This window comes from Cherax quadricarinatus, chromosome 59 (assembly GCF_038502225.1).
Source record: "Cherax quadricarinatus isolate ZL_2023a chromosome 59, ASM3850222v1, whole genome shotgun sequence".
In the NCBI taxonomy this organism is placed as follows: Eukaryota; Metazoa; Arthropoda; class Malacostraca; order Decapoda; family Parastacidae; genus Cherax; species Cherax quadricarinatus.
In genome coordinates, this window is record NC_091350.1 from 15,943,381 (window position 1) to 15,962,475 (window position 19,095).

The 19,095-nt window shown below is 41.0% G+C and overlaps 1 protein-coding gene across 3 annotated transcripts in view; it reads left to right on the plus strand.

Moving 5' to 3' along the window:
- cN-IIIB (cytosolic 5'-nucleotidase IIIB) overlaps nt 1–18,155 on the plus strand; it is a 184,333-nt gene extending 166,178 nt beyond the window's left edge. For all 3 annotated transcript variants that reach the window (XM_070097780.1, XM_070097779.1, XM_070097781.1), the window contains exon 8: nt 421–18,155. In XM_070097780.1, coding sequence (XP_069953881.1) covers nt 421–522 — 102 coding nt within the window. In that variant the 3' untranslated portion in view covers nt 523–18,155. The remainder of the gene's footprint in view (nt 1–420) is intronic.
- The last annotated feature ends 940 nt before the right edge of the window (nt 18,156–19,095 follow it).

A 19,095-nucleotide genomic window follows, 5' to 3' on the forward strand; every position in this document is an offset into this window, starting at 1 on the left:
GAAGGTGGTTTTTATAGCTTGATGTGCTGGAGTGTGAGCAAGGTAGCATTTATGAAGGGATTTAGTGAAACCAGTAAGCCAGATTTGAGTCTTGGAGGTGGGAAGTACAATGCCTGCATTCTGTAGGAGAGGTGGGAGGGGCATCTGAACTGTAGTATCAGTATGCCTCAGACAAGGCTGATGGAGTGAGTGATGGTGAAAGTTTTTTTTTTTTTTTTTGGAGGGGGATGGTCACCTTGCCACGGTAGGAGATGGCCATTGTGTTAAAAAAATAATAATAATAATAATAATAATGCCCTCTTTCAAATTTGGCTCTTTCACTAACAGCCTCTCTCCTCCAACAATCTTCATTCATTTGCAGCTTTGCATAGTATTTTCACAATAATTTTTAATTTTTATTTATCCCTTTTTTTCTTCTAGGTTGAAGAACGACTGGAGTCTTACATGGACAATTTTGACATTGTTCTTATTGATGACCAAACTATGGGTGTTGCTGGATCAATTGTAGGCTTAATGAAATAATAATTCTTTCAGTTGAATATATGTGTAGTTCAGCATATGTTAATCATATCAGGCAGCACATCTATGCCTCACAGTGTAAATGGCTAGTGTTACATTATGTATTTAGGTAAGGTACAGGGGATACCCATCTAGCAAATGAGTTACATTCCTGGTATTCCATCCTAAGAACCAGGTATATTCCTGGTATTCTACTTAAGAATGAGCTGCATTTTGGTGTTCCAGTTTATGAAGAAATTGCCTATAACTCGGAACTTATTTTTCTCTAGAATGCATTAGTACAGCGGATAGTTGTATCACACATGTTCATGACTGTGGAATGGCATTAAAACAATTTTTCTGTCATTCCTCATGAAGCTTATTCTTAAGTGTGGATGTTTGTAACTTGACTAATACCCTGTATCTCAGTTTGTATTTTGACATCCACTAGAATTGCCAATGTATGTTTTACTTTTGTTACTTCCTTGAGACCTGTAAATTACAGTGTGATAAGCAGTATGTGTTCAAATTTACTGCATTGTTATCAGAGCTTTGTTATTTAGATTTTATGAATATTATGGTGGTTTAAAAATTTGTGAAAGTTTACTTTTATAAACTTAGGCCTCTTAGAGGTGCACCTTACAGTGTTGTGTAGTAAATCAAAATACTTTTATTTTACACATCCAAACCAAGTACAGGAGGGACTCCATTTTTGTAGCTGTTAGGGTCCTAATACCTGCTGAAAAGCAAAACATCAGCAAGTGGAAAAGAGCATTTTTTCTATATTGAATGCATCTAAAACATATTTACACTATCAGATATTAAGTGTTTAATACAGCTAGGAATAAAAAAATACAAATGTAAAATAAATACACAGTATATACAATATTTACCTTAAAATATGGCACTGGTCACCCTACCCCTATGAAACTGTTGTGTGAAAAATCATGGAAAAGCAGAAAAAGCACCAAACATAATAAACAATGGCTCATTTGAAAACCGCCAAAAAGAAGGAGCAAAAAACACGGGGCCCTCCTGTATTGAAATCATGTGTACATAGATATGTACATAGATAAGAGTAAGGTGATGAGGGTATCAAATGATTTAGATAAAGAAAAGCTGGATCTCACATTGGAGAGAGGGAGTTTGGAAGAAATAAATGTTTTCAGATATTTGGGAGTTGACTTGTCAGCAGATGGGTTTATGAAGGATGAGGTTAACCATAGAATTGATGAAGGAAACAAGGTGAGTGGTGCATTGAGGTATCTGTGGAGACAAAAAATGTTAACCATGGAGGCAAAGAAGGCTCTTAAATGGGTATGACGCTTGGGTCGCAAGTGCTGTAGCAAGGAGGCAGTGGAGATGTCCTGTCTAAAGGTAGTGTGTGGTGTAAATATTATGCAGAGAATTCGGAGTGTGGAAATTAGGAGGAGGTGTGGAGTTACTAAAAGTATTAGTCAGAGGGCTGAAGAGGGGTTGTTGAGGTAGTGTGGTCATTTAGAGAGAATGGATCAAAGTAGAATGACTTGGAGAGCATATAAATCTGTAGGAGAAGGAAGGTGGGGTAGGGGTCGTCCTCAAAAAGGTTGGAGGGAGAGGGTGAAGGAGGTTTTGTGGGTGAGAGACTTGGATTTCCAGCAAGCATGTGTGAGCATGTTAGATAGGAGTAAATGGAAATGAATGGTTTTTGATCTCTGACAAGCTGTTTGGAGTGTGAGCAGGGTAATATTTTGTGAAGGGATTCAGGGATACTGGTTAGCTGGACTTGAGTCCTGGAAATGGGAAGTACAATGCCTGCACTTTAACTCTTTCAGGGTCTGTGCCGTAGATCTATGGCTTTATGTTCCGGGTCCAAACCGTAGATCTACGCCATGAGCTCAGCTCACTCTGATAAGCTGTGAGTTGTAAATTTGGGCCTAGATATGAGAGAATACATCTATGTGGTATGTGTGCACCACATAAAACAAATCCTGCAGCACACAGTGTATAATGAGAGAAAAAAAACTGAGACAGTGATTTTCGATTAAAACAGTGACTTTGCAGTGTTTTTTCGTATGTTTTTTATAGTTGTATTTGCAATATTTTGGTCTCATTTGACAGAAATAGAGATGATTTTGATTGGTTTTAGCACTGGAAATGGCTTGAAACTGAGCTCAAAGTAGTAGAAATGTTAAATTTTTGCCGATGTTCAAGAGTAAACAAACGACCTCACACTTCTAATACATGCCAGCTGATGGGTCTAATATACATTCACAAATGTGGTGATGATATTTATACAATTATTACAATATTGCATAACAGTAAATCTTCTATTTTTGGTTTGAATAAAAATTCATTATGTGAATAAAAAATCAAAATGGAATTCATTTGTAAAGCCTCAAAATGTAACTAATGAACAGAGGAAATGTTAGTTTAGTGCCAGGAATGCCTACATTGTTTATTCTGGACCCTGTTTTGAAACTGGAATATTTTGAACTTTGTGTTAAATTGGCCAAATTACCAATTTCCGATCACTTTATTTTGTAGTTGAAACAGCTGACTTGGCAATTTTTTGTGCTCAATCGATAGAATATAAGTAATACTAGTGAAATAGCTAAGAATTTGGTCGACTGGAATAATGTAATTGGCCTAAAATGGGAGTCAAAGTCGGCAAAATCGCTGATTTGTAAATATCGCGGACACATCAAAATTTGCTAGAGCATAATTTCATCAGTTTTCCATCAAATTTCGTACTTTTTGTTAAAAATTAACAAAATTTTTTTTTTGGAAAATTCTTGGACCCTGGTGAGCACTTAGAAATTTGGCCACTGGACCCTGAAAGGGTTAAAGGAGGGGTTTGGGATATTGACAGTTTGAAGGGACTTTTGAACTGTCATATCTGAGTGCCTTTGCAAAGACAGTGATTATGTATGAGTGAAGTGAAAGTGTTAAATGATTATGAAAATATTTTCTTTTTGGGTCACCCTGCCTTAGTGAGAGACGACCAACGTGTTGAAAAAAAAAGTGTACAAGTAGTAACATTGTTTAACTTGTACAATTTGAAATACTGACATATTTTTTTTTTTTTTTTTTCTTCACGACTGGTCTGGATATTATATACAGTATACAGAAAACTGATTCAGACCCTTGTATTTGTATTTGTATTAATATTTTATGCTGCAGTTATTGAATGAATTTTCATAAGACAGTTGAACACCTCTGTTCATAAGATATACATTCTTGAGATCTTTGCAAATGCTATATCCATGAATAACATTTGTGACCTTTGTATTAATATTTAAATTAATGTACTGTGCATCAAAATGTATGCCAGTGGTATGAATTGATTAAACCTGGTATTTATATAACCCAAGCAAAACAGAGAGAGTGTGAGAGTGTGGCATAGTGCCAGATAAGTGGAAAATGGCAAATGTGATACCTATTTTCAAAGCAGGTGACAGGTCCTTAGCTTCAAACTATAGGCCAGTAAGCCTAACCTCCATAGTGGGGAAATTTATGGACTCATTAATTACCGAGGCAATTCATAGCTATCTTGAAAAGCATAAATTGATCAACAAATCTAAGCACGGTTTTACAAAAGGGCATTTCTGCCTTACGAATTTTTAACCTTTTTCATTAAGGTATTTGAGGAGGTAGTTCATGGTAATGAATATGATATTGTGTATATGGACTTCAGCAAGGCTTTTGATAGTCCCCCTCATCAGAGACTATTGAGGAAAATTAAGGCACACAGGATAGGAGGAAAAATTTTTCTCAGATAGAGGCACGGTTGACAAATAGGCAGCAAAGAGTTTGCATAAATGGGGAGAAATTGGAGTGGGGAAGCATCACAAGCAGTGTTCCACAGGGGTCAGTGTTGGGCCCCTTGTTCACAATCTACATAAACGACACGGATGAGGGAATAAATAGCAATATAAGCAAGTTTGCCAATGACACCAAAATAAGCCCACAAATTCATTCTGAGAAGGACATTAGAGCACTCCAGGAATATTTAAATAGACTGATGCCGTTTACCTGGAGAGGGTTTCGGGGGTCAGTGCCCCCATGCCTTGGTCTGAGACCAGGCCTCATGGTGGCTCAGGATCTGATCAACCAGGCTGCTACTACTGGCCGAATGCAAACTGGCCTATGAACCACAGCTGGTTGGTCAGGTACTGACTTTAGGTGCCTGTCCAGTGCCTTCTTGAAGACAGCCAGGGCTCTATTGGTAATCCTCCTTATGTATGCTGGGAGGCAGTTGACACTTATTATGTTGTCTCTCAGTGTACTCGTGGCACCCTTGTTTTTCATTGGGGGAATGTTGCATCTCCTGCCGAGTCTTTTGATTTCATAGGGAGTGGTTTTCGTGTGCAAGTTTGGTACTAACCCCCCCTAGGATTTTCCAAGTGTATATTATCATGTATCTCTCTTGCCTGCACTCCAGGGAATACAGATCAAGGGCCTTCAACTGTTCCCAGTAATTTAGGTACCTTATCATACTTACGTGTGCTGTGAAAGTTCTTTGTACACTCCAGGTAAGCAATTTTCCCTGCCTTGAAGGGGGCAGTTAGTGTACAGCAGTATTCCAGCATAGAAAGAACAAGCAATTTTAAGAGAATCATCATGGGCTTGGCATCCCAAGTTTTGAAGGTTCTCATTATCCATCCTATCATTTTCCTAGCAGATGCAGTAGATATATTGTTTTGGTCTTGGAAGGCAAGATCCTCTAACATTATCACTCCCAGGCCCTTCACATTACTTTTTTGCTCTTCTGTATGGTTAGAATTTGTTGTATACCCTGTTACAGTTTTAATTTCCTCAAGTTTTCCATATCTGAGTAGTTGAAATTTCTCTTCATTGAACTTCATATTGTTTTGAGTGGCCCATTTGAAGATTTGGTTTATGTCCACTTGGAGTCTTGCTGTGTCTTCAATGGAGGTCACTTTCATGGCAGTCCAGGTGTCATCCACAAAGGAAGACACTGAACTATGGCTTACATCTCTGTCTATGTCAGATATGAGGATGAGGAACACGATGGGAGCGAGTACTGTACCTTGTGAAACAGAGCTTTTCACTGTAGCTGCCTCATACTTTACTCTGTTTACTATTACTCTTTGTGTTCTATTTGTCAGGAAGTTATAGATCTATCTGCCAACTTTTCCTATTATTCCTTTATCATGCATTTTGTGCGCTATTACACCATGGTCACCCTTGTCAGAAGAGTGACCTGCTCTAAACCCGTGTTGCCCTGGGTTGTGTAACTGATGGGTATCTAGGTGGTTGGCGATCTTGCTTTTTAGAACCTTTTCAAAGATTTTTATGATATGGGATGTTAGTGTTATCAGTCTGTATTCTTTGCAGTTGCTTTGCTGCCACCTTTGTGGCAGAATCCTTGGCTTCATATCAAGAAACATAAATAATGGGATTTCTCATGTTGTTCTTCAACTTTGTATATCCTTGGTTAGGCCTCATTCAGATTATGCTGCACAGTTTTGGTCATATTACAGAATGGATATACATGTAAATGCTCTGGGAAATGTACAAAGGAGGATGACAAAGTTGATCCCATGTATCAGAAATCTTTCCTATGAGGATAGTCTGAGGGCCCTGAATCTGCACTCTCTAGAAAGGCGTAGAATTGGGAGGGATATGATTGAGGTGTATAAATGGAAAACAGGAATAAATAAAGAGGATGTAAATAGCTTGCAAAAAATATCTAGCCAAGACAGGACTCAGAGCAACAGTTGTATGTTGGAAAAATTCAGGTTCGGGAAGGATATAGGAAAGCACTGGTTTGGTAATAGAGTTGTGGATGAGTGGAACAAACTCCTGAGTACCATCATAGAAGCTAAAACATTGTGTAGTTTTAAAAATAGGTTAGGTAAATACATGAATGGGTGTGGGTCAGTGTGAGTTGGACCTGACCACCTGACCAGCTTGTGCTACTAGGTCAGATGCCGTGCTCCTGCCTTAAGTGAATGTGACCTGACCTGACCTGACTAGGTTGGGGCATTGGCTTGGGCCAGCCTCATATGGGCCAGTAGACCTACTGCAGTGTTTCGTTAGTGTGAGAGTGTTAGTGTTATTCTGAGAGTATGAGTGATTGTTAGTACTTAACTAATTGTGGTTGCAGGGGTCGAGTCAACTCTTGGCCCCACCTCTTCACTGGTCGCTACTAAGTCACTCTCCCTGCTCCATGAGTTTTATCATACCTCTTCTTAAAGCTGTGTATAGATCCTGCCTCCACTATATCTCTTTCCAGACTATTCCACTTTCTGACAACTCTATGACTGAAGAACTTCCTAACATCCCTGTGACTCATCTGAGTCTTCAACTTCCAATTGTGACCCCTTGTTGCTGTGTCCCATCTCTGGAACATCCTGTCTCTGTCCACCTTGTCTATTCCTCTCATTATTTTATATGTTATCATATCTCTCCTGTCCTTCAGTGTTGTCAGGTCGATTTCCCTTAACGTCTCCTTGTAGGACATGCCCCTTGGCTATATGGGACAAGTCTCATTGCAAACCTTTGTACTTTCTCTAATTTCCTGACATGATGCAACAGCTATTTGCTTGATGTGTGCCTCAAGAGATGTGCTCGGTATTATACTCGCCCCAAGATCCTTTTCCTTGAGTGAGGTCTTTGGCCCCCCCTTGACTGTACTCTGTCTGCAGTCATCTTTGCCCTTCCCCAGTCTTCATGACTTTGCACTTGGTGGGGTTGAACTCCAGAAGCCAGTTTCTGGACCAGGCCTGCAGCCTGTCCAGATTCCTTTGTAGTCCTCTCCAATTGATTTCTCGTCATTAACTTCACATCATCTGCAAACAGGGACACTTTTGAGACTATTCCTTTTGTCATGTCATTCATATATACTACCAGAAATAGCACTGGTCCTAGGACTGACCCCTGTGGAACCCTTCTCATCACAGGCACCCACTCTGACACCTCATCACGTACCATGACTCACTGATGTCTTCCCGTCAGGTATTCTCTGATTAATTGCAGTGCCTTCCCTGTTTTACCTGCCTGGTCCTCCAGCTTTTGCTCTAATCTCTTGTGTGGAACTGTGTCAAAAGTCTTTTTATAGTCCAAGAAAATGCAGTCTACCCACTCCACTCTCTTGTCTTAGTGCTGTCACCTTGTCATAGAACTATAGTAGGTTTGTGACACAGGATTTCCCATCCCTGCATTCAGGCTGGTTGTCATTGATAAGATCATTCCTTTCTAGGTGCTCCACCATTCTTCTGATAATCTTCTCCATGACTTTGCATACTATACATGTCAGTGACACTGGTCTGTAGTTTAATGCTGAATGTCTGTCTCCTTTTTTAAAAATTGGGACTACATTTGCTGTCTTCCATACCTCAGGTAGTCGCTCTGTTTTGATGTGTTGAAGATTTTTGTTAGTGGTACACAGAGCACCTCTGCTCCCTCTCCCAGGACCCATGGAGAAATGTTGTCTGGCCCCATCACCTTTGAGGTATCTAGCTCGCTTACCAGCCTCTTCACTTCCGCCTCAGTTGTATGTGTTGTGTCCAGCAGTTGATGGTGTACCCCACCTCTCCATCTTTCTGGAGTCCCTTCTGTCTCTGTGAATACTCTTTGACTCTCATATTGAGCTTCTTACATACTTTTGGTTGTTTCTTTTGAACTCCCCTCCTTCCTTCCTCAGCCTGATTGCCTGGTCCTTGACTTTTGTTTTCCTCCTGATGTGACTGTACAATAGTGCTTCCACTGCTGTGTCATTTTTGTATTGTCTTTGGTTCTCCTTCCTTACTTGAGCATATTCATTTCTTGCTCTTTGGCTGCTCTCCTTATTCTCCTGGGTCCTTTGTCTTCTATACTTCTTCCATTCTCTAGCACACTTGGTTTTGGCCTCTCTGCACCATTGAGTGAACCAAGGGCTTCTCCTGGCTTTTTCATTATTTCTGTTCTGTGTGAGTGTTGGTGTTAGTGTGTGTGTGTGTGCTAATGTGTGTGTTTGTGTGTGTGTGTGTTAGTGTATGTGTGTGTTTGTGTGTGTGTTAGTGTATGTGTGTGTTTGTGTGTGTGTGTGTTAGTGTGTGTGTGTGTTTGTGTGTGTGTTAGTGTGTGTGTATGTTAGTGTGTGTATGTTAGTGTGTGTGTGTGTGTTAGTGAGTGTGTGTGTGTGTGTGCATGTACTCACCTATTTACCTATTTGTGGTTGCAGGGGTCGAGTCATGGCTCCTGGCCCTGCCTCTTTGCTGATCACTACCAGGTCCTCTCTCTCCCTGCTCCATGAGCTTTATCAAACCTCATCTTAAAACTATGTATGGTTCCTGCCTCCACTACATCACTTTCCAGACTCTTCCACTTCCTGACAACTCTATGACTCAAGAAATACTTCCTAACATCCCTTTGATTTATTGTGACCCCTTGTTTCTATGTCCCATCTCTGGAACATCCTGTCTGTCCACCTTGTCAATTCCTCACAATGTTTTATATGTCGTTATCATGTCTCCCTTAACCCTCCTGTCCTCCAGTGTCATCAGGCCAATTTCCGTTAACCTCTCTTCATAGAACATTTCCCTTAGCTCTGGGACTAGTCTTGTTGTAAACATTTGCACTTTCTCTAATTTCTTGATATGCTTGACCAGGTGTGGGTTCCAAACTAGTGCTGCATATGGGCCTGACATACACAGTGTACAGAGTCTTGAATGATTTCTTACTAAGGTATCAGAATGCTATTCTTAGGTTTGCCAGGCACCCATATGCTGCAGCAGTTATCTAGTTGATGTGCACCTCAGGAGGAGATGTGCTCGTTATAATACTTGCCCCAAGATCCTTTTCCTTGAGTGAGGTGTGCAGACTTTGGCCACCTAGCCTACACTCTATCTGTGGTCTTCTTTGCTCTTACCCGATCTTCATGACTTTGTGTCTGGCATGGTTATGTTCGAGGAGCCATTTCCTGTCCAGGCCTCTCTGTTTGTAGTCCTGCCTGATCCTCATCCGATTTAATTCTCCACATTAACCTCACATCACATGCAAACAGGGACACTTCTGAGTGTATCCCTTCCATCATGTCTTTCACACATACCAAAAACAGTATTGGTCCTAGAACTGACCCCTGTGGAATCCTGCTTGTCACAAGTGCCCACTCTAACACTTCATCACATACCATGACTCATTGTTGCCTCCCTGTCCACTCTTCTCCTGATAATCTTCTCCATGACTTTGCATACTATACACGTCAGTGACACTGGCCGAAGTTTAATGTTTTGTGTTTGTCTCCTTTCTTAAAAATTGGGACTACATTTGCAGTCTTCCATACCTCAGTTTCAGTGGATGTTTAGAAGATTTTGTTAATGGTGCACACAACATGTCTGCTCCCTCTCTATGAACCCACAGAGAAATGTTGTCCCTTCCCTCCACCTTGGAGATATCAGGTTCACTTAGCAGCTTCTTCACCTCCTCCCCATTTGTGTGTACAGCTTCTCCTCACTTAACGACAGAACTCCATTCCTAAGACCACATTGTTAAACGAATTTGTTGCTAAGTGAGGTGCATTCTATAATGGTAGTGGGTTTGTGTCGACTATCTTTGATATTGTTTTAATGTCACCTTTGCACCATTCATAACATTTTTGGTATATTTTTAAATGTTTATACAGTAGTGTACTGTATATTGAAATAAACAGAATAGAGGAAATCAGCTCTAATATACATTATTTAGGTATAAATACTGGTCAGAGAGCCCATCATAAGTCCGAGGCATCGGTAAACGAGTACATCACTAAGTGAGGAGAGGCTGTATTTCATCCAGCACTTGTTGGTATATCTCTTGTTGGTGTTTCCCCTTATTCTTACTTCCCAGAGTCCTTTCTGTCTCCACTGTAAATACTTCTCTATATCTCCTGTTGAGCTCCTGACGTACTTCTTGGTCGTTTCTTGTGAGCTCCTCACCTTCTTTCTTCAGCCTGATTACCTGATCCTTGATTGTTGTCTTTCTCCTGATGTGGCTATACAACAGTTTCAGGTCAGACTTGCCTTTTGATACTATGTTGTTTTTGTGCTGTAGCTGGGTGTCCTTCCTTAATTGTACATACTCATTTCTGGCTTTTCAGCTAATCTCTCTATTTTCCAGGGTCCTTTGTCTTCTCTAGTGCAATTAGTTTTTGCCTCACTACACCTTTGGGTGAACCAAGGGCTCGTTCTGGTCTTCCCATTATTTCTGTTGCCCTTGGGAACAAACCTCTCCTCTGCTTCCTTGCATTTTGTTGTTATGTAATCCATCATTTTGTTTACTGACTTTGCTACCCATTCTCTTTCCTACTGAAACTCCTGCAGGAAGTTCCTCATACCTGTGTAGTCCTCCCTTTTTATAGTTTGGCTTTTACCATTCTACTCCTGTTAACCTCTCCACTTGTAACTTCACTATGTATTCAAAGCTCAGAATCACATGATCGCTACCTCCAAGGGGCCTCTCATATGTGATGTCCTCGACGTCCAAACTATTTGAGGTGAATACGAGGTCCAATCTTGTTGGTTCATCCTCACCTGTGTGTGTGAAAGTGTGAGTGTGTATGTGTGAGAGAGAGAGAGAGTGGGAGTTAGTATGAAAGAGTGTGAGAATGAGTGTACTGTGGGTCAGGCCATTGTCTTTGCAAGGGTATAAGTAAGTTTCATATGTGATGTTTTCAATGTCTGAGTTACTCAGAGTTAACACGAAGTCCAGTCTTGCTCTGTGTGTGTGTGTGTGTGTGTGTGTGTGTGTGTGTGTGTGTGTGTGTGTGTGTGTGTGTGTGTGTGTGTGTGTGTGTGTGTGTGTGTGTGTGTACTCGCCTAGTTGTGGTTGCAGGGGTCAGGTCACAGCTCTTGGCCCCACCTCTTCGCTGGCCACTACTCGGTCACTCTTCCTGCTCCATGGAGCTTTATCATGCCTCTTCTTAAAGTTGTGTATGGATCCTGCCTCCACTACATCACTTCCCAGACTATTCAACTTTCTGACAACTCTGTGACTGAAGAAATACTTCTTAACATCCGTGTGGTTTATCTGAGCCCTCAACTTCCAACTGTGACCCCTTGTTGCTGTGTCCCATCTCTGGAACATCCTGTCTCTGTCCATCTTGTCAATTCCTCTCAGTATTTTACATGTCATTATTATATTTCCCCCTATATCTCCTGTCTTCTAGTGCCATCAATTTGATTTCCCTTAACCTCTCCTCGTAGGACATATCCCCTAGCTCCAGGACTAGTCTTGTTTGCAAATCTTTGCACTTTCTCTAGTTTCCTTAAATGCTTGGCTAGGTGAGGGTTCCAAACTGGCACTGCATACTCCAATATGGGCCTAACATACACAGTGTACAGGGTCCTGAATGACTCCTTATTAAGATGTCGGAATGCTGTTCTTGGGTTTGCCAGGTGCCCATATGCTGCAGCAGTTACTTGGTTGATGTGTGCCTCAAGAGATGTGCCTGGTGTTATACTCACCTCAAGATCCTTTTCCTTGAGTGAGGTTTGTAGGCTCTGGCCTCCTAGACTGTACTCTGTGATCTTCTTTGCCCTTCCCCAGTCTTCATGACTTTGCACTTGGTGGGGTTGAACTCCAGGTGCCAGTTGCTGGACCAGGCCTTCAATCTGTCCAGATCCCTCTGTAGTTCTGCCTGGTCCTTGTCCAATTGAATTCTTCTCATCAATTTCACATCATCTGCAAACAGGGACACTTCAGATTCTGTTCCTTCCGTCATGTCGTTCACAAATACCATAAATAGCACCAGTTCTAGGACTGATCCCTGTGGCACCCCGCTTGTTACAGGCACCCACTCTGATGCCTCACCACATACCATGACTCGCTGTTGTCTTCCTGACAGGTATTCCCTGATCCATTGTAGTGCCTTCCCTGTTACCCCTGCTTGGTCCTCCAGCTTTTGCACTACTCTCTTGTGTGGAACTGTGTCAAACACCTTCTTACAGTCAAAGAAAATGCAGTCTACCCACCCCTCTCTCTCTTGTCTTACTGCCTTCACCCTGTCATAGAAATCCAGTAGGTTTGTGACACAGGATTTCCCATCCCTGAAACCATGCTGGCTGTCATTGATAAGCTCATTCCTTTCTAGGTACTCCACCACTCTTCTCCTGATAATCTTCTCCACGACCATGCATATTATACACGTCAGTGACACTGGTCTGTAGTTTAACCCCTTGACTGTCGAAACCCCAAACCCTTAGGTGTCTCCTGGTGTTGAAAAATTTTTGAAAAAAAAAAAAAAAATTTTTCTTATGAAATGATAGAGAATCTTTTCCCGATGGTAATGACACCAAAAGAACGAAATTTGATGAAAAATTTATGGAATTACACTCTCGTGAAGTTAGCGACCTCGGCGATATTTACGAATCGGCGATTTCACCCACTTTGAGCCCTATTATCGGCTAATTCCATTGTTCCAGTCGACCAAACTCATACCTATTTCTTTAGAACTCCATTTGTTCTATCGATTGAGTACAAGAAACTGCCCATTTACCGATTTCAACTGCCCAATAACGTGGTCAGAAATTTGCAATTTGGCCAGTTTCATGCAAATTAAAAAAAAATATGCCAATTTCAAAATAGGGTCCGGAATGAACAATGCAGACATTCCTGGCTCAAAAATAACATTTTCTTCATTCATCAGTCCCGTCTCCAGGCCCCTCTGATATTACTCTTGCTTTCTATTTTGAATTTTTATTCAAACAAAAAATGGAAAATTTACTGTTATGCAGACTACTATGTACTGTAATGTTGTAATAATTGTATAAATAATGTCAACCCATTCATGACTGCTTATTAGAATGCCTAGTGGGACATTTATTGGACAATGACATCATTTGTTTACTTTTGAACATCGGCCAAAAATAATTACATGTATTTCCCCTACTTTGAGCTCCATTTCAAGGTTCTTTTCATAGTAAAACCAATCAAAATCACCACTATAATGTGTTTTCTATTCTATCAAATGAGACCAAGAAAGCGAGAATACATCCATAAATACTGTACGAAAATACACTACAAAGTCAACATTTTAATCCAAAAAAAACAGTTGGAGTTTTTTTCTCATTATGCACTGCGTGCTGCAGGATTTTTTTTATATGGTGCACACTGACCACACAGACCCATTCTCTCATGTGTGGACCTACCAGCTTTCTCCTGCTTGATTTGAAGCCGCTAGAATTTTTGAGTATAAATACGTCAAACACGGTGGCTCGTAAGATGTGTATATACGACTGAAACAGTCAAAGGGTTAATGCTTTGTGTCTGTCAACTTTTTTAAAAACTGGGACTACATTTGCTGTCTTTCATACTTCAGGTAGTCGCCCTGTTTCGATAGATGTGTTGAAGATAGTTGTTGTTGGTACACAAAGTGCCTCTGCTCCTTCTCTCAGGACCCATGGAGAGATGTTAACTGGCCCCATTGCCTTTGAGGTATCTAGCTCTCTTAGCAGCCTCTTCACTTCCTCTGTTTTATGTATTGTGTCCGACGCTTGATGGTGTTCCCCACCTCTCCGCCTTTCTGGAGGCCCTTCTGTCTCCTCTGTGAACACTTCTTTGAAATTCATTTTGAGCTCCTCACATACTTCACAGTCATTTTTTGTGGCCTCCCCTTCTTCCTTCCTCAGCCTGACTAACTGGCCCTTGACTGTTGTTTTCCTCCTGATGTGGCTGCACAACACCTTTGGGTCAGATTTGGCTTTTGCTGATATGTCATTCTCATATTGTCTTTAGGCCTCCCTTACCTGTGCATATTCATTTCTGGCTCTACAACTGCTCTCCTTATTCTCCTTTGTCCTTTGCCTCCTATATTTCTTCCATTCCCTAGCATACTTGGTTTTGGCCTCCCTGCACCCAAAGGTGCAGGGAGGCTTTTTCATTATTCCTGTTACCCATTACTCCTGTTACTCATTTCTGTTACCCATTATTCCTGTTACCCATGGGTACGAACCTCTCCTGAGCTTCCTTGCATATTGTTGCATATTGTGTGTGTGAGAGAGAGTGAGTGCATGTGTGTTTGTATGTGCATTTGTGTGTACATGTGTGTACTCACCTAATTGTGGTTGCAGGGGTTGAGACTCAGCTCCTGGCCCCGCCTCTTCACTGATCGCTACTAGGTCCTCTCTCTGCTCCCTGAGCTTTGTCATACCTCGTCTTAAAGCTATGTATGTTTCCTGCCTCCACTACATCACTTGCTAGGCTATTCCACTTCCTGATGACTCTATGACTGAAGAAATACTTCCTAACATCCCTCTGACTCAGATGAGTCTTCAGCTTCCAATTGTGACTCCTTGTCTCTGTGTCCCCTCTCTGGAACAACCTCTGTCTGCCCACCTTATCTATTCCATACAGTATTTTGTATGTCATTATCATGTCTCCCCGACCCTCCTGTCCTCCAATGTCATCAGTCCGATTTCCCTCAACCTTTCTTCATAGGACATACCCCTGAGTTCCGGAATTAGCCTTGTTGCAAACCTTTGCACTTTCTCTAATTTCTTGATGTGCTTGACCAGGTGTGGGTTCCAAACTGGTGCTGCATACTCCAGTATGGGCCTGATGTACACAGTGTACAGTGTCTTGAACGATTCCTTACTAAGGTATCGGAATGCTATTCTCAGGTTTGCCAGGCGGCCATGTGCTAGAGCATTTATCTGGTTGATGTGTGCCTCCGGACACATGCTCAGTGTTATGGTCACCCCAAGATCTTTCTCCTTGAGCAAGGTTTGCAGTCTTTGGCCACCTAGCCTATACTCTGTCTGCGGTCTTCTTTGCCCTTCTCCGATCTTCATGACTTTGCATTTGGTAGGGTTGAATTCAAGAAGCCAGTTCCTGGACCACGTGTCCAGCCTGTCCAGGTCTCTCTGAAGTCCTGCCTGATCCTCATCTGATTTAATTCTCCTCATTAACTTCACATCATTTGCAAATGGGGACACCTCTGAGTCTATCCCTTCCATCACGTCATTCACATATACCAAAAATAACACTGGTCCTAGGACCGACCCCTGTGGGACCCCGCTCGTTACAGGTGCCCACTGTGATACCTCATCCCGTACCATGACTCACTGTTGCATCCCTGTCAGGTATTCTCTGATCCATTGCAGTGCCCTTCCTGTTATACGTGCCTGATCCTCTAGTTTCTGCACTAGTCTCTTGTGAGGAACTGTGTCGAAGGCCTTCTTGCAGTTCAAGAAAATGCAATCAACCCACCCCTCTCTCTCGTGTCTTACTTCTGTAACTTTGTCATAAAACTCCAGAAGGTTTGTGACACAGGATTTGCCTTCCATGAATCCATGCTGGTTGTCATTTATAATCTTGTTCTGTTCCAGGTGCTCCACCACTTTCCTCCTGATAATCTTCTCCATGACTTTGCATACATGTCAGTGACACTGGTCTGTAATTTAGTGCCTCTTTTCTGTCTCCTTTTTTAAAAATGGGAAGTACATTTGCAGTCTTCCATACCTCAGGTAGTTGCCCAGTTTCAAGGGATGTGTTGAAGATTGTGGTTAATGGCACACACAGTATATCTGCTCCCTCCCTGAGGACCCACAGGGAGATGTTGTCCGGTCCCATTGCCTTTGAGGTATCAAGGTCACTTAGCAGCTTCTTCACCTCCTCCTCAGTTGGTGCATATCATTCAGCACTTGTTGGTCTATTCCCTGTTAGTGTCTCCCTCTGTCCTGTCTTCCCAGAGTCCTTCCTGTCTCCACTATGAATACTTCCTTAAATCTCATGTTGAGCTCCTCGCATTCCTTTTGATCGTTTCTTGTGAGTTCCCCACCTTCTTTCCTCAGCCTGATCACCTGGTCTTTGTCATGTGTATGAGAGAGAGAGAGAAAAAAAAAGTGAAAGTGACATGAGGTAATTACAAGGTGGAAAAGGTCTTACAAATGCCTTAAGGTTATATTCACCCTCCTGACAAGTGAAGTTTTGACAGGTGTGGGAGGTGATTATAAGATTATTCATGATTGTTCAGTAGAAAACCTTAAGTTGCACTATCATAACTTGCTCTTTCAGTAGTCTGCAATTTAAATTTAAGTTTTTATTCCAGTATTAGTGAACTCATTTCTGTTAACGTGTGCCAAAGTGGAATTCATTTCCAGTGGAGGAATGTATTTCCTTTAACCCTTTCAGAAGCCTTCAAGTAGGACTACATCATAGAGGCCAGGATCCCTCATGTAATTTGACATCATGAGCTCGGCTCACTCAGATAAGCTGTGAGCAGTAAATTTTAGCTTAGTTATGAGAGAATGGGTGAGTGTGCACAGTATCAAAAAAATCCTCCCCACACAATGCATGATGGGAAAAGCAAAACTGACCACATGTTTGGTTTAACATAGTAACACACTGGGTTGCATTAACTAGTGGCAGCAGTTGACAACACAGACAGTGGAGTGCCATAGCTTTAGCACAGATTTATCATTGCAGATGCACTCTGCTATGTGAAAAAAATGGGATCATGTAACAAGATTAACAATGAACGATGGAGATAAATATGGCCTAGTATAGTGAATGATTTTGCTTGTTTTCCATCAATGGAAAGTCAAGTTCAGGAAATTGTTGATCTGGCAAAGAGAGTGCAAGATGAGGGACTTGAAGATGTGAGGCCAGAGACACCAGTGAACTCTTCGAAGATAATGCCGAGGAACCAGCTGTAGAGGAAGTGTTGCAGTAATTAGATTCCTAGCTGTAGAGAACGGAAGACATTAAGGATGAAAAACCTGAGCTTGAACAACTGATGTTGACACTGCAGGAGATACACTAGTCACTGCATACTGTTCGTAAAGTTGCATAATTGTTTATTGAAAGCACCATGACTCATCTTGAAGTATTGCTGTAAAGCTTATTCTGGAGCAGGTGCTTGGACCTTATTATCTGCTGTATAAAGAACTACATGGTAAAACAAACCAATGGTGTATGACAGAATACCTGAGGACTCCACTGCAACAATCAACTGATGAAGCTGCTTCAACATCAAAAAGAGACCAACCTTTAACATCACAAGAGTCCAAACCTTCAACATCACAGGATCCTCAACTTTCAACATCAGAAGAGCACCAACCTTCAGCATCACATCCTTCCAATATGCAGGCACTATGTTTCACCTCCAAAACTCATGTCTGCCTCACTTGTTCCTTTGACTCTTTTAATAAATAGTCTCTTCCCAGTAGCATGTCAAATTCCAAAAATCATTTTCTTTGATATAATAAGCACACCCAGAATCATATATAAGCACCCATCAAACAGTTTATCAGGACACCAAATAGGAAAGATATCAAACAAAATAGACAAAAAATAATAAATTTATAAACATTTTATATACAAACAGATGGAGTAATGTCAAATATGATGTGTTCAGTGCAGGATTTAGGTATATGCTAAGTAAACTACTGCTTAGTCTCACAATTAGCACTTACCTTCTCTGATTGGATTACACTACTTCATCTCGATGGCCTACACCCACCTAAGCAAACATCTGCTCTATGTCCATACTTATGGCACCAGGTGTGTAACAGCTTTAGTGGTATATGTGATCCATGTTTAATCTGCTTTTGATTCTCTAAGGCATGCAGCTCACTCACTAGATGTTCTTCAGGCATTATGAATACCATACACTTCTTGTTCCTGAAGTATCTTTCCTTGCTCTCCACAAATTATCCAATGTGAGATCTGGCAATACCCTCACCTTTTCTGCAGGTCACCAGCAAATGCCCTTCTCTCCAATAATAATTTTTATTTTGACATGGTACATGGTTGTACAAAAGAATATAATAGTTGGGTGTACATGCCCAAAGCCCCTTTGTATGCATAGCATTTCGGGCAAACGTAAAATTAACTTAAGACTAATAAAGTGATAGCAGTTCATATGGTCATTAGACGAGTTACAATGAGTACAAGAGAATGGAGTATCCTGTTAGGTAATGCCATATGACTTTAATAAGTCTAGTAGAACAGTTCAGTATAGAATAAGTACAGTTTTGAAATAGTTTATAAAAAGTACAGTATTACAATTTAGAACAACTTAAGCAATTTACAATATGAAATATTACAATTTAGTACATTTTAAAACAATGAGATTGAAACACTTATAAGTTTGAAGTTATGAGTAAATGGCTGAGCAATCATCAGCAATATACAGTAATGAAATGGAAAAAATTTTATGTTCAAGGTAAATTGTCAAATAGCTGAGCAGTCTTAAATTATTTAGAAAGTTTTTTGAATAGCTTTTGAGTAACTGGTAGGTATTAAGTAATGTGTTTGTCTGGTTAATTTTGGGTGATGAGGTGATTTCTAAGTAGGACCTTAAATTAATTTGTAGGCAGGGGTCCTTGAGTGTGTTCTGGCAATGAATTCCAGATCTTCGGGCCCTTTACATGCATAGCATTTTTGCATAGGGAGAGATGGACACTTGGGATATCAAAGAGTGATTTGTGTCTCATATTATGGCTCTGTGTTCTGTTATAGTTATCAAGGAGGAGTTTGAGAGGAGGGTTTATATTTGAGTGTAGTGTTCTGTGTATGTAGTAGGCACAATAATAAGTGTGGATGTTTTGTATATTAAGCAAGACTCTTGAAAAGCGGTGATCTTTTTCGTTCCTTGCAGGCCCTACTGTTGGCTTGCTTGAGCAGGACTCT